Source organism: Cucurbita moschata, unplaced genomic scaffold (genome assembly GCF_002738365.1).
Source record: "Cucurbita moschata cultivar Rifu unplaced genomic scaffold, Cmos_1.0 Cmo_Scf00012, whole genome shotgun sequence".
NCBI lineage: Eukaryota > Viridiplantae > Streptophyta > Magnoliopsida > Cucurbitales > Cucurbitaceae > Cucurbita > Cucurbita moschata.
The window spans coordinates 2,625,489-2,638,674 of record NW_019268528.1 but is presented as its reverse complement, the minus strand read 5'-3'; the positions used below and the strand labels follow the sequence as shown (position 1 = coordinate 2,638,674).

General features: G+C 35.8%; 3 protein-coding genes across 5 annotated transcripts in view; 2 read left to right on the top strand and 1 right to left on the bottom strand.

Moving 5' to 3' along the window:
* Positions 1 to 253: 253 nt before the first annotated feature.
* On the top strand, positions 254 to 1,745 carry LOC111450569 (UDP-glucuronate 4-epimerase 1). The gene has a single exon (XM_023090764.1). It carries the CDS (start codon positions 389 to 391, stop codon positions 1,682 to 1,684), a length of 1,296 nt encoding a protein of 431 aa, XP_022946532.1. The 5' UTR covers positions 254 to 388; the 3' UTR covers positions 1,685 to 1,745.
* Positions 1,746 to 6,503: 4,758 nt separating this feature from the next.
* LOC111450859 (HD domain-containing protein 2-like) lies at positions 6,504 to 11,837 on the bottom strand. Of its 3 annotated transcripts, none has more exons than XM_023091155.1 (8): positions 11,666 to 11,837; positions 11,149 to 11,273; positions 10,981 to 11,018; positions 10,523 to 10,633; positions 10,327 to 10,406; positions 9,795 to 9,831; positions 7,315 to 7,356; positions 6,504 to 6,919 (listed from the first exon to the last, which is right to left on the bottom strand). In XM_023091155.1, exons 1-8 carry the CDS (start codon positions 11,798 to 11,800, stop codon positions 6,816 to 6,818), a joined length of 672 nt encoding a protein of 223 aa, XP_022946923.1. In that variant the 5' UTR covers positions 11,801 to 11,837; the 3' UTR covers positions 6,504 to 6,815. The 3 variants fall into 3 exon arrangements, with proteins under 3 accessions (XP_022946923.1, XP_022946925.1, XP_022946924.1); XM_023091157.1 differs by having other exon boundaries at positions 6,504 to 6,908; positions 11,666 to 11,810; XM_023091156.1 differs by lacking the exon at positions 7,315 to 7,356 and having other exon boundaries at positions 11,666 to 11,810.
* Positions 11,838 to 12,755: 918 nt separating this feature from the next.
* The window catches only part of LOC111450555 (tetratricopeptide repeat protein 1), a 4,233-nt gene continuing 3,802 nt past the window's right edge, over positions 12,756 to 13,186 (top strand). Inside the window, exon 1 of the mRNA XM_023090751.1 lies at positions 12,756 to 13,122. Coding sequence (XP_022946519.1) covers positions 12,868 to 13,122 — 255 coding nt within the window. The 5' untranslated portion in view covers positions 12,756 to 12,867. The remainder of the gene's footprint in view (positions 13,123 to 13,186) is intronic.

The following is a 13,186-nucleotide window of genomic DNA, read 5'->3' as shown; positions in this document are numbered from 1 at the left end:
AATATCTATCAGTTACCTTCACATTAAGGATACAATATCCAAAATTTATAAATATAAATGAATATATTTAAATTAAATATCAAAATTTCAAAATTAATATTTTTTTAAAACATGATATTCTAATTTATCATTATTTAAATAAAAAAAAAAGTGGTAATTGGTTGAATTGTCTTCCTTTTGGAATAACAATTTCCTAATAACAATTAAAAATAAATAAAAATTGATCCTCCAATCTGGCGGTCCTTTTTCACGCGTCTTCTCTGGTGCGTGGGTTACCACTATTTATAACCCTCTTCTCCTTCCTTCTCTAATTGGCAGATGCAAAAAGCTTAGCCCCTTCCCCATCTCTGCATCTGCAACGTTTCCTCTCTTCTTCCAATTCCCCAAAATGCCCTCCTTACAGGACGAGCTCTTCCCCTCCACCCCCGGAAAGTTCAAGATCGACAGAAACCACCCAATGAACCGCCACTTCCACCGCTGTTTCGCCTCCACCACCACCATGTTCTTCTGGGCTCTCTTCTTAATCGCTTTAACCGCCTCCTATTTGAGTTTCCAATCCTTTGTCGACTCCGGCAGCCGCTACTTCTCCGTCTCATGGGGCGGCATCCAATGGGAGAAACAACTCCGTCACTCCGCCCAAACCCACCGTCCTAATGGCCTCTCTGTTCTCGTCACCGGCGCTGCTGGATTCGTCGGAACCCATGTTTCCCTCGCTTTGAAGAAACGCGGCGACGGCGTTGTCGGCCTTGATAATTTCAATTCCTATTATGACCCTTCCTTGAAAAAAGCCCGGAAATCGCTTCTCTCCGATCACGGAATCTTCGTCGTTCACGGCGATTTAAACGACGCTAGATTGCTTGAGAAGCTCTTCGACGTCGTCGTTTTTAGTCACGTGATGCATTTAGCGGCTCAAGCTGGAGTCCGTTACGCTATGGAGAATCCCAATTCGTATGTTCATAGCAACATCGCCGGTTTAGTTACGCTCCTTGAGGCATGTAAATCGGCCAACCCACAACCGGCTGTGGTCTGGGCTTCTTCCAGTTCGGTTTACGGTTTGAACGAGAAAGTCCCCTTTTCCGAATCGGACCGAACCGACCAACCGGCGAGTCTCTACGCAGCCACAAAAAAAGCCGGAGAGGAAATCACTCACACTTATAATCACATCTATGGTTTGTCGATAACCGGGTTGAGATTCTTCACGGTTTACGGTCCATGGGGCCGACCGGACATGGCGTATTTTTCATTCACGAGGAATATTCTTCAAGGAAAACCGATTACGGTTTTTCGTGGGAAGAACCGGGTTGATTTAGCGAGGGATTTCACTTACATTGATGATATTGTGAAAGGGTGTTTGGGGTCATTGGATACATCAGGGAAGAGCACCGGTTCAGGTGGGAAGAAAACCGGACCGGCAGCGTATAGAATATTCAACTTGGGGAATACATCGCCGGTGACGGTGCCGACGTTGGTGAGTATATTGGAGAGGCATTTGAAGGTGAAGGCGAAGAAAAATATGGTGGAAATGCCTGGAAACGGCGACGTTCCGTTTACTCATGCGAATATTAGTTCGGCTCGGAAGGAACTCGGGTATAAACCGACCACGGATTTGCAGACCGGGTTGAAGAAGTTCGTCAGATGGTATTTATCGTATTATGGCTATAATCACGGAAAACCTGTAAATTAAAAAATTTTAAAAAGGGGAATTTTATTTTACTTTTTTTTTTTTAATATAATTAATTTTCTCTCTGGCTTTTAAGTATTCCCTAAAAGATAGATTTTTTTTTTTTAATTTCGTAAAAAAAAAAAAAAAAAAAATTAAAGATGAGCTTTCTCTGTATTCTTCTTTTTCTGTGTTTTTTTTTTCTTTTCTTTTTTGTTTAAAGGAAAAGAAAGATGTTGAAGTTTGGTAATGGTGATCATTTCTTGATTTATCTTTTTTTTTTTAATTTAAATTTTGTTTTTTACGTGGAGTGTACGCGCCTTGAGGGCGCGTGGGGATAGGTGAGAGGTTTAAGTGGGCCTAGCCGACAATATTTATATTCATCAGAAGAGACAGCTAAGAGAAGAGGACGAGAAAGGAATTTATTTATTTATTTTTATTTATTTTTTTATTCCTTTATTTGCGACGACGGAGAACCGTAATATGCAGTAGAAGTGGGGCCCACCCACCACTGACTTTCGCAGAAATAAAGGCGTACGGTAGCCGTTGGATTCGGCTGCCGGGAAAAGAAAGTTAAAAATCATTCAGAGGTGGTGATTTTTCCAGCTGGCAAGTGGTCCCCACACGCCGCAAGAATTTGTTTCCTTTTGCCGACAAAGTTTTTCGGGGTTTTTTTTTTTTTTTTTAACAGTTTTATTCTTTGCTTATATACCCCCAAAGATTCTGAAATTTATTTTTTTATAATTAATATGAAATTAATTATCATTTTACTTCCAATTAAGTTTTTTTTAGTTCGATAGTTTAATATATTAATATAAAAAATATATTTTAATCGGTTGAACTATCCTCAAATTAATTTGTTATTATTTTGTAATAAATAAATAAATTTGGATGACTAGTTTAAATTTGATTATTGAAATTTATTAAATATCGCATAATAATTATCATGATATTGACTACTACTAAGCTCGACGACTTTCGACAATATTTGTATGAAATTAGTTATCAAATCATAAATTTTAATTTTTTCCAATTATATTAGCTCAAACAAATCAATTTCTTCAACGAGACGGTCAATTCTTAAAATAGAGTAATTAAATCCATTTGAAGCTCTATCTTATCCATTATCCATAAATATCGTGTTTTGTTGTTTGAACTCTTTTTCTACATTGATTAGTCTCTATCTATTTGAAAATTGTAACGGGGCAGAGACAAGGACAATGAATATAATCCCGTCTTCAGTTTCATTTATCTAACAGAGAAAGAATGTTCCCCATTACTTCCCCAATTTTACGTCTAAATGGGAAATTTCCTTTCTGTACAGAGCGAGTCTTCGTGGAGTCCAGCTCCACAGGTAAAATAGACATCTCTGGTCGAGATTGAATTTTACGAGACTTAGATGGAATTTTCAAGTTCTTCCTATTTAACGTGAGACAAATCAATCAAACCGAACAAATATGAATCCCTTTTTTACCCTCATCGGAACTTTATTCAAAATTTGTGTATGAAAAAACTTGTATGAGATGAAGCATATGTTCCAATTTAAAGTAGTAACCATCAAGATGGCTTTTTCAATAAAGAGAAAATTATGTCAAAATTTTTCATCATTATCCTTTCATTTAATTTGAAATATTTTATTTTAAAAAAATACAATTAATCAATAAAATAGCTTTTATTTAAAAAATATTTTAATCTTCCGTGTCCACTTTTAAGTAATTATTAATTAGTGAGAGGCTTATTAAATAATAACTTATAATTATAATTATTATTTTCAACTCAATTATGAGTGTTTTGCTTCCCACGCTTCAATATTTAATAATTATAATTATATATATAAATAAAAGAAGTTTAAATTAAGCAAGAATTATTAATTTCCTTTTTAAATTCCACAAATTTAGACCCACCGACAGTTATTTAATGACCATTTTCAGCAGCAAACACGTGGAGCATTTTCATTGGTTAAATAAAGTTGAAAAATGAGAGAGATCCGTATTTTTTTTAATATATATATTTTTTATTTTTTTTCATTTTCGTTTTCGTTTTTTCTTGAAATTAATGTAATGCCTATTGAATTTTATATATATATATATATATATATATATATATATATATATATATATATATATATATATAGTACACGATGCGTGTACTCCTTGCACGATGCAGACCTCAGTCATCGACCAGTAAATCAAGGATCGGTCAACTTCAGTACTTCTTCCCAATTTCTGCTCGAGTACCCTCCTCGTTAGTCTCCACTCAGTACAACATAATACAGTTTTCACATAGTACAGTTGACGACTCCACATCCACATCCTCCGCACAATACATTCTTCCGTTTTTAGTTGGTAACTCGTCCTCACATAGTTGCTCTCTTCAGTTGGTGTCTTCCTTCCACAGTTATCCTCCGTGCACTNGGGGGGGGGGGGGGGGGGGGGGTGTACATCCTCAGTCCTCGACTAGTGCATCAAAGCCTGTATCTCAGTTCTTCTTCCTTTCTTCAATAGTTTATCCTTCTCGCAATGCACTCTACCGTCTTCAGTCGACGCCTCCTCCTCGCAATGCACTCTAAAAGTTGAGTTGAGTCGGATTTATTATTTAATAAGGATTGTTTGAGTTGAAAATAATATACAATCCGAACAACTAGGTTAGGTCGAAAAAATGTTCCAACCCGACCCAATCCAACCTATTAACACCTCTATAGATTATGACTTTCTAAATATATGTTATACATTATTTAATTAAAATTAATGCTATATTATGATTTAATATTTTGTATATATATATAATTAAAATTAAACTATTACTCTAATTATTATTAAAATTAATGTTATACATTATATACTTTTATTTAAATCTAATACATTTAACCATTTTTAGAATAAAACTATTTAAAATGAGTTATTAATATATATAATTATAATACGACAAAGTTGTCACGGGCACGACTTGATGGGCCGGTTTCCTTAGAATGAAAAACGTGTGTGGGCCCCACCTCTATCCTTTGTTATTTTGAAACGTGGCATTTCTTGGTCGATTTTATTGTCGTTATATATATATATATATATAATTCCAATAATTTTTTATTTATTTAACCAATGAGTGGAGGTCGTGTGGGAATGGGAAAATAACTTTCTTTAATTTTTTTTAATAAGAGAAAAAAAGGGAAAATAATATTTATGGAATAAAATTTGAAATTTATACTTTAAAAAAGAATCTAAAATCTAAACTTAATATTTTAAAATCAACCCTATCCTCAAAATTATGTCTGTTATTAATTAATATAATACGAAACAAAATTTAATACTTCATACTTAAATAATAGAACGGATATTTAACGGATAAAAAATATTGAGTGCAAGTTAAATAGTTTTAGAGTACTCGTCCAATAAAGTTTGAATAAAATATTTTAAAATATTAGTCCTTATCGAAAAAGTTTCATTGCCTTTTTAGTTCGTATTTTTTCTGTTTCAAATATTATTATGTCATATTATATATATATATATATATATATATATATATATCATTTAAAGTTTACGACAAGAACTTAAGAGAGTTCAAATAATTTAATAACTCGAACAACTTGACTACCCAACCCAAACCCTAAAAGTTAGGTTGAACTAGTTTTTTTTCCTCATCAATTTGGGTGGGATTGAGAAAAATTCAGTTTGGATCGACTAATTTTGGGTTGGTTCAAAAAATTCTCCCAATCCAACTTGTATACGTGTACCCGAGCTTCTATAATTATTATGAAGATGAAGATCACTTGATGTGATGTATTATAATTTATGAATGTTTGATATCTAAGTTTTATGAAATCTTAATTATTAATATGACGTGTATTGTAGATAAATAGAAAGTTTAAAAATAAGAAAAATTGAAGAACTCGACTACCAAACTCCAACCCAACCTGAAAATAGAGGGTCGGGTTGTGAGTATTCAGTTCATTCAGGAAGCCAACTCGACTCATATACACCACTACAAGAACTTTTGACGAAAACCGATATAAAAAAAATTGAAAAGACTAAAAGCATAAAGGTTCATTATCAAGACACCAAATCCTATCTTATAAAATAGGATTATCCTTTTAGTTTAGGTATAGTTGAGATTAGAATAAGCCGAAGTCCCCTATAAAATGACCCATGGCAATAGGTGAACTCTCTCTTTGCTTGAAATTGTAACAAATGTCTTCTATTGGAGATCTATTCATCTAGTTTATAAAAGTACTAAGAACAATATATATTGGTATTCTAAGCATTGTAGTAGGTAAAATCATCCATCTTTATGCTACATACTCAAACTCAAACGAGTACCTCGAAGAACTTTAAATAGAGTTAGGCTCACGAAGCCGAACACGCCCTAAAATCAATTCAAACTCAAACGTCCCTATCAATCTAAGTATAACCTCCTCTGTAACCGTTTAAGCTCACTGTTAGCATATATTGTCCTCTTTGGGTTTTTCCTTCTGGGCTTCCCCTCAAGGTTTTAAAACATGTCTGATAAGGAGAGGTTTCCACGCCCTTGTAAAGAATGCTCCGTTTCCCTCTCCAACCAATGTAGGATCTTACATCCTCTCTCTTCTCTTTCCTCGTTGTGTGCACGCTTAATGAGCAATGTGCAATCATGTCCACGTCATGTGCATCCCACTCGAAATATTAGCAAATGTCATGTTCACCTTTGGCATTATCATACTTTAGAGAATATAAAGTCTCCCAAGGAAACATTCCTTTCCGCCAAGAAGAGGTTCCTCCACATGGAACCCAATTCCAAATTGCTTCTTAATCAACAGAAAGAAATAAGGAAAGCATCATAGAAATATAATGAAGCCACGTAGGAATCAAGAAAAGATCTCACAATCTCGACTTTTGGTACATATAGAATAAAATTACTACTCACACTTGAAACGTGTAACAATTCTTCTACTTGTACCAATGTGCCATTTTCCCTAATCCTTACCCATCAGACAACATCTAACTCGAGCATTGAGTAGGCTATATAGAAACCATGATTTAGACATGTTGGCCTTAGAGCATGATGATGTACTCTTGCAATTCAACAAAAAAATCTGCTTAAAATGATCAAAGAAAATAGAAAATCGAAAATCAAATGTGTTGCCAAATAAACAGTAACCTCAATTCTTGGGCTGTGAATTGGCATGTTAATTCTCTGAAATTTTGACTGTGGCGCCATCATCGACATCCCTTCTTCTCCTTGATATTACCTCAGACGCCCAAGATCGTCCCAGCTCGGTCTGAAACTTCCCTACATGCTTAATGGAATAAGTAGTGTTCTACAAGTGGAATAAGAAATGCCCAACACAAGAAACCCGGGACTAACTGAACTTAATTTTGAAATGTACAGTTTACTACTTAAGAACAGAAAGAAAGGCTTACTTTGGTAACTAGAATGGGGTTTACATAAATGCCACTTGGTTATAGATGAAATTGGGATAAGAGGTGCTTATGACCAACTAAAAGTATTCAATTTTTCGTTAATTAAAAGTGGTTCAGAAGTTTCCAAAAATAGATAAAAAGCAGCTAGAGCACTTTTAGAGATGAGGATTCCACCAATTTTCTTCCGTTAGCGCTTATAAAATAAATGTTCACTTCAAAACACTTCACATGCCAAACACACATCAAATAAAAGACAAAAGAAGCCAGCAGTTGACTGAAAAAACTCATCCAAATCCTTTCCTTGTTCTGCACACAGACAAATAACTTTGATTACCACCATCAATTGTAGTATTTGGCGTAGTAAAAGATTTTAATAAGACGAGTTATTTAAGACAAGAATGAACTAATGATCCTACTGAAAGTTTCAGGGGAAATATTAATTCCAAGAATTATGTCAGTCCAGTTGGAAGGTATAAAAAAAGTTGAACCAGAGGGTCATCTGATAGATGCCGTGAAACCAAGATTAAAAGGTTTAGATGCATCAGCCACCTGTCTGTGATATTAGCATCTGACATTCTTCAGACCATAAATGAAAGAAACAAAAATATTGTGAAGATCTGAAATATTTGTGATACTCATTTACTGATTGTGGTGGGTAAGAAATTTATTGGCAGGTGAAGGTACTAAGTTTTTTTTTTTTTTTTTAAAGAGACAATTGTATTGATGTTTGAAATTTACAAAAGGGACGTGTTATCCATGATGTTTAAAAAAAAAAAAAACCTTTCCAATTTACAATGAGGGTGGTATGACTATAGGAGGCAAAAATATTAAACAATTTAACCCAGATATAGTGTGGTAAACAATATTGTCAAAGAGCATAGTATAAGCTTGTGCCTTGTGTGTGAATACTCTTTAATTTTTTTTCTTTCTTTCCACATATCCAAAAGAAAGCCATATGAGATTTTTCCATAGCCAGACTTTTGCATTCTTGGAGGGTGGTATGCCAAGGCTATGTCCAATAAATTTTTTACCTCTCTGAGAAAAGTGAGATGTCATCCGAAGGTACTGAAGATCCTTTCCAAAAATTTTACATAAATAAATGATTTATTGTTTTGTTGTCTTTCTTGCAACGTGGGCATCAACTTTGAAATAGAGTCATATAGGCTTTTTTTTTTTTTGTGCTAATGGCTTTATGGCTATTCCAAAAGAAGAACTTCATCTTTTAGGGTGATTTCCTTTCCATATTGTCTTTGCGTCTTTGCTAGCTAGCGTGAATTTTATTGCACCTACTTTTTTCCCTATGTTCATCATCAAAGATTTTGTAGAGAAGACCCTCTCATGACTAGAAAGCCATGTCAATGAGTCTGCTTCTTTAGACAATACAACTGGGGCGAGGTCGAGACTTAATTCATCCCATTCCGTAGTTTCGTTATCCTTTAGGTTCCTACCAAGCCTCATGTCCTATAATTTGTTGACATCATTCCATATTTCTTGGATCGTAGCCATTTTGCTATGAGAGAGTCTATATAGAAGGGGATATCGCAAGGCTAGCATGATGTTTCCAATCGAGGAATCGGTCCAAAAATATGAGATTCCTACATCACCCACCCTATGGAGAATTCGGCTAGTGATGAGGTTTTGGTGTTTTTCCATGGCCCCTTTTCAGAAGAAGAAGAGGGTCGATTTGTATATGATGTAGGAGTATATTTGACCTTTATAAGTTTTCTTCACAATGCGCTTTCTTCGTGATTATATCTCCATATCCATTTGGCAAGAAGATCTTTATTCTTCTCCTTTATCAAAAATAGACCAAGTCCTACCTTTTCTGCTGGGAGGTCTACGATATTCCATTAGACAAGGTGTGGACTATCTTTCCACAAAAGTTTCTGATCTTTCTATATTCGTAGCCATTTTTTGTGGAATTTCAAATAGAGACATATAGTGATGAAGGAGGTTGGACAGTGTGGCAACTTGTATTAGGGAGAGCCTTCCGTCCTTGGAAGTGTAGCATGATGACCATGTGGATAATTTTATTTCTATTTTTTCAATAATGGTCTTCCAGAGTGAAAGAGATTTGTGGTCCCGTTTAAGGATAATTCTAGGTACATATTCGGCCATTAACCCATTTTACAATCGTTATCTCCTGCAAGGTCTTTGATAATTTTTGTGCTAACCCATAATCTTTGTTTTTTTAGAGATATTTTATCCTGAGAAATTTTCAAAGGTTTTTACTGTCTATGGAGGAGACATCTGACAAATCAGAGAAGAAGATTGCATCATCCACAGATTGAAGGTAAATTGAAGGTGGTTGATACTTATGCCTTCCCTTCCAACCTAAAAGCCCTTTATTTACTCTTTGTATTCGGCCTTGCTATGCTTCAAAGTACAAGACAAAACCTCCTGTTGATCTTAGCTAAGATTCTTGATAGTTCCACAAATGTGGGAAAGAAAATCTGCTATTTCTCCTTGTTTCGTGCTATTCTTGATGGATGTAGTTTATGAGATGAACCGGCTATAAATATGAAGGGGGAAAGAGTACAAAATCATCCTCGCCAGTAGTATTTAAAGACTTCAACAAAGCGCTGTTACTTTGCCATACAAATGTCATAACAAAATTTGTAGTTTCCTCTCATATTTAACCTTTCAAATTTGACATATACTATCCATTAAAGAAAGCAGCTACTCTTGAGAAATATGTCAAACAAGAAAAAATGTGTTAATAATGTCAGGAAAAGAAGACTCACCACTTTCATATTCCAAAGCTTGAAGAATCATCTCCACCTGTAGAAAACCATGAAAAAGTAAATAAAGGTTGAGCATCAAACAAGAACTTCTTTGCTATCAAGCATAATTCTCAAATACACCTACCATGTATACTTCCTCGTCACGCTGTTAAATACACTTCAACGATCCTCACATGGGAAAATAAAAATACCGTATGCTACCCTATTTTTCTTACACACAAATTTTAATCAACCAACTACTGCCACAGCTGCCAGCAACTTTTTTATCCATTATAGAATATGAGCTAACTTCACAGCCTACTGCCAATAATAATCAGCTAAGGTAGACAAGAATTTATTTATCTTAGCATTTCCGTTTTTAGAATTCATATATTGATCAATAATTTTATAAATGATATAATTATTGTGTAGAGTGCATATAGCATATGTGCAAGATGCTTGTTTGAAAGAACAACAGAAAAAGAATAAAAAAACATAGCAAGTATTAAGCATCGAGCTTAGTTACGTCACTTGCTGAGTTTACATAGCTGACCTTATCAAGATCCTTCACAATTTTAGCTTCTGGTGAACTGTTATTTTCATACTCCATCCACAATTCACTTATTTCCTTGGCTGCAATTTTCACACATATTTTTATAAGAAAGAGGTGTCGGCAGACAAACCATGATGCATGCAGGAAAAATGTATCCTGACCCCTAGAATCTCAAAATAAATGACTGAATGCATACCTCTTGAACCACCACCAAGCAATTTGCACATGTGGTCTAATGCTTCTTGTTCTCGTCTACTCTTTTCCAACTTTAAAACCCCATCAAATGGGGTAATGTCACCAACAATTGCTGTTCAAATGATATACAAGTCATGGAAAATTTTGATTCAATAACAGCAGTCCCAACAATTCAAATAGATTGACTTCTAATCCTTTTCGAGGCTACATATTTATCTCGCCTTTCAATGTTACACTTTAGGAGAAATGATCAAACTAGAAGAAATCAAATTGGAGTTCAAAGAAAAATTAATCCCAAGAACATGAAGTTTGTTTCAGAAAAATATCGAGGCAGTATCGATATCGTTCTAATCCAACAGTAGACAAAAGATGTTATCACTGTCTCTTGTAAGGCTAATTAAGTCCAAATGACATTGAAACATAAAACAATAAAGGAAGGGACAAGAAATTATAACTCACCTTCTGCAATGTCATGTACAATTGCCATTTTTATACACCTGAAGATATACATAAATATAGCATCAAAACACCTTCCACATAACAGTACAAGGGGCCGAAAGCAACGACAATGATGAAGAGTGAAACATAATCATAAGAGCTGATCATAAAATGTTAGGAATGGCAAACTTGTCTCTATCGACGCCCGGAATATCCGAACTAATGAGCGCCATTATTCCCATTCGGTACATATGATCTGCTATGGATTCCGGATCCTTGACTCTTCTACGAACCCAGCCAGTTCTTTTCGTAGTCTAATTCAGAGTGAAATAAAATGGCATGATCAAACAACACTTGAAAACTGGAAAATAAATAACATAAACCAGATTTCCGTTTAGTTTATTGACAATCAAGCTATAGATGAATAGGAGAAATTCAGACCCCAGCATTTAAACAGGAAAATGGGAATGAACAGCATCCATTATTCGAGAAATACAGAAAAATCGACAATACTCGCCCTAGATATTCATCCAAACACAGAGCAAGAAACCATAGATAATTGGTTAATGCTTTAAATCCATCGAACAACTTGAAACTCTGGTTCCATTTTTGTATCCCTTTCCCTTACATTTCTAGCGAGGAAACCACCCATCAAACAACTTGAAACAAGAAAATGCATTGTTTGAACGGCAGCATTTAAGGTTACCTTAAGGCGCTGACAGAGGGTGAGAAAATCAATAGCCGAAGAAGCTGAAGCTGCTATGTCGGAGGAAGGAGGAGGATTAAGAGCAGCGCCGCCGTCGACGGGCGTCGAGGAGGAAGGAGCTTCTTCAGCTGCCATAAACGAAGGAGAGCACAAGATAGTTAAGCTCTCGAGTTTAAAAGAAATTTAAAATAGTTAATTTGGTTGGTTGGTTCGTCCGGAGTGCAACTAAGAGTGAGAAGAGGAGTAGCGTGTGACAACGAGTAATCCGTAGCGTGCAGATGAACCGTGAACCAAGTGTCACGGTCATACATTTTCAACCGTGCGGCGTCATGATTCGTCGAATCTTATATAAGGTTTGTCTTTACCAACCGAACATAACTCGTGTAGAATCTAAGCTGGTTCGACTACATACGTGCGCCCGTGCATACATATTCAATCGACTCTGTTTGACTTTACTCTATACTACGTCAAGTCATTCGACTTGACCTTGTCTCTATTAGGCCCATGGTCTCTCTTGTGCACGTGAGTCTCAATTTTGTCATCTAGATTCCCAATCACATGATTTTCATGTCATGATACCATCTCAAGTCCTAGGATATCATCGATATCATCGTAGCTTACTCAGACATGTCCATCGAAAACGGTCCCATGTATTGTTCATCTCATCGGGATCTCCCGAATATCCATCTATCTGAGTTCTATCGAGGTATTGAACCCTCTCATGTCCGTGTCATATCATTTATGGACTCTGTACCAAATAGCGAGTGCATAACCAACCTTCAATAAATGGGGTGGGGCGCAATGTCGACACTGTCTTTAAAAAATTTATTTTAAAGGAAGTCGTCTGAGACACTCGTCTTGCAACGCTCGCTCTCATTGTGCCATAGAGTAGCTCGGTGGTAACCAGGTGCATTTCCAATCCTTTTAGAGTGGACAGTAAATTGGGCCGAACTCAGCCCAATATACTTTAAAGAACACGGCCCAGAAAAAGTAAAATTGGGCCTAACTCAGCCCAATATTATAAAGAACACTGAAAGGCCCAAAGTCCAAAAAGAATCTATAAAGAGGCTTCTGGAATGAAAATGTCTTCGGTTCTTCCAACAAATTTATAAACGCAGAGTCTCGTCTTCTCTCCCTAAAACCCAGAATCTGAGAACCAAATCGTTGCAAAATCTTAGAATTTTGTTGATTCGTGGGTGAAAATGGTTCGGATAGAAATGGAGGAATCCGAGGACGAAGTTCCCAGTCCTCCGAAGGCCTCTGCATCAACCCAAAAAACGACGGATTCAAGCGGTGTTCCGTCAACATCTAGTGCGAGCAAAGAACCTTCCGATGGCTACGAGACTGCCAGCGATGGGGAGCTTGGTGATAGTGGTGATGAGAATCAACAGCATCCTGAACAACATCCAGAACACGAGGAACAAATTGCCGCGCTCAGTGAAGATGAGATTAAAGAGGTCTTTCCCTCCTTTGAGCTCTGTTTAGTGCTGTTTTTTTTTTTTTTTTTTTTTTTTTTTTTTG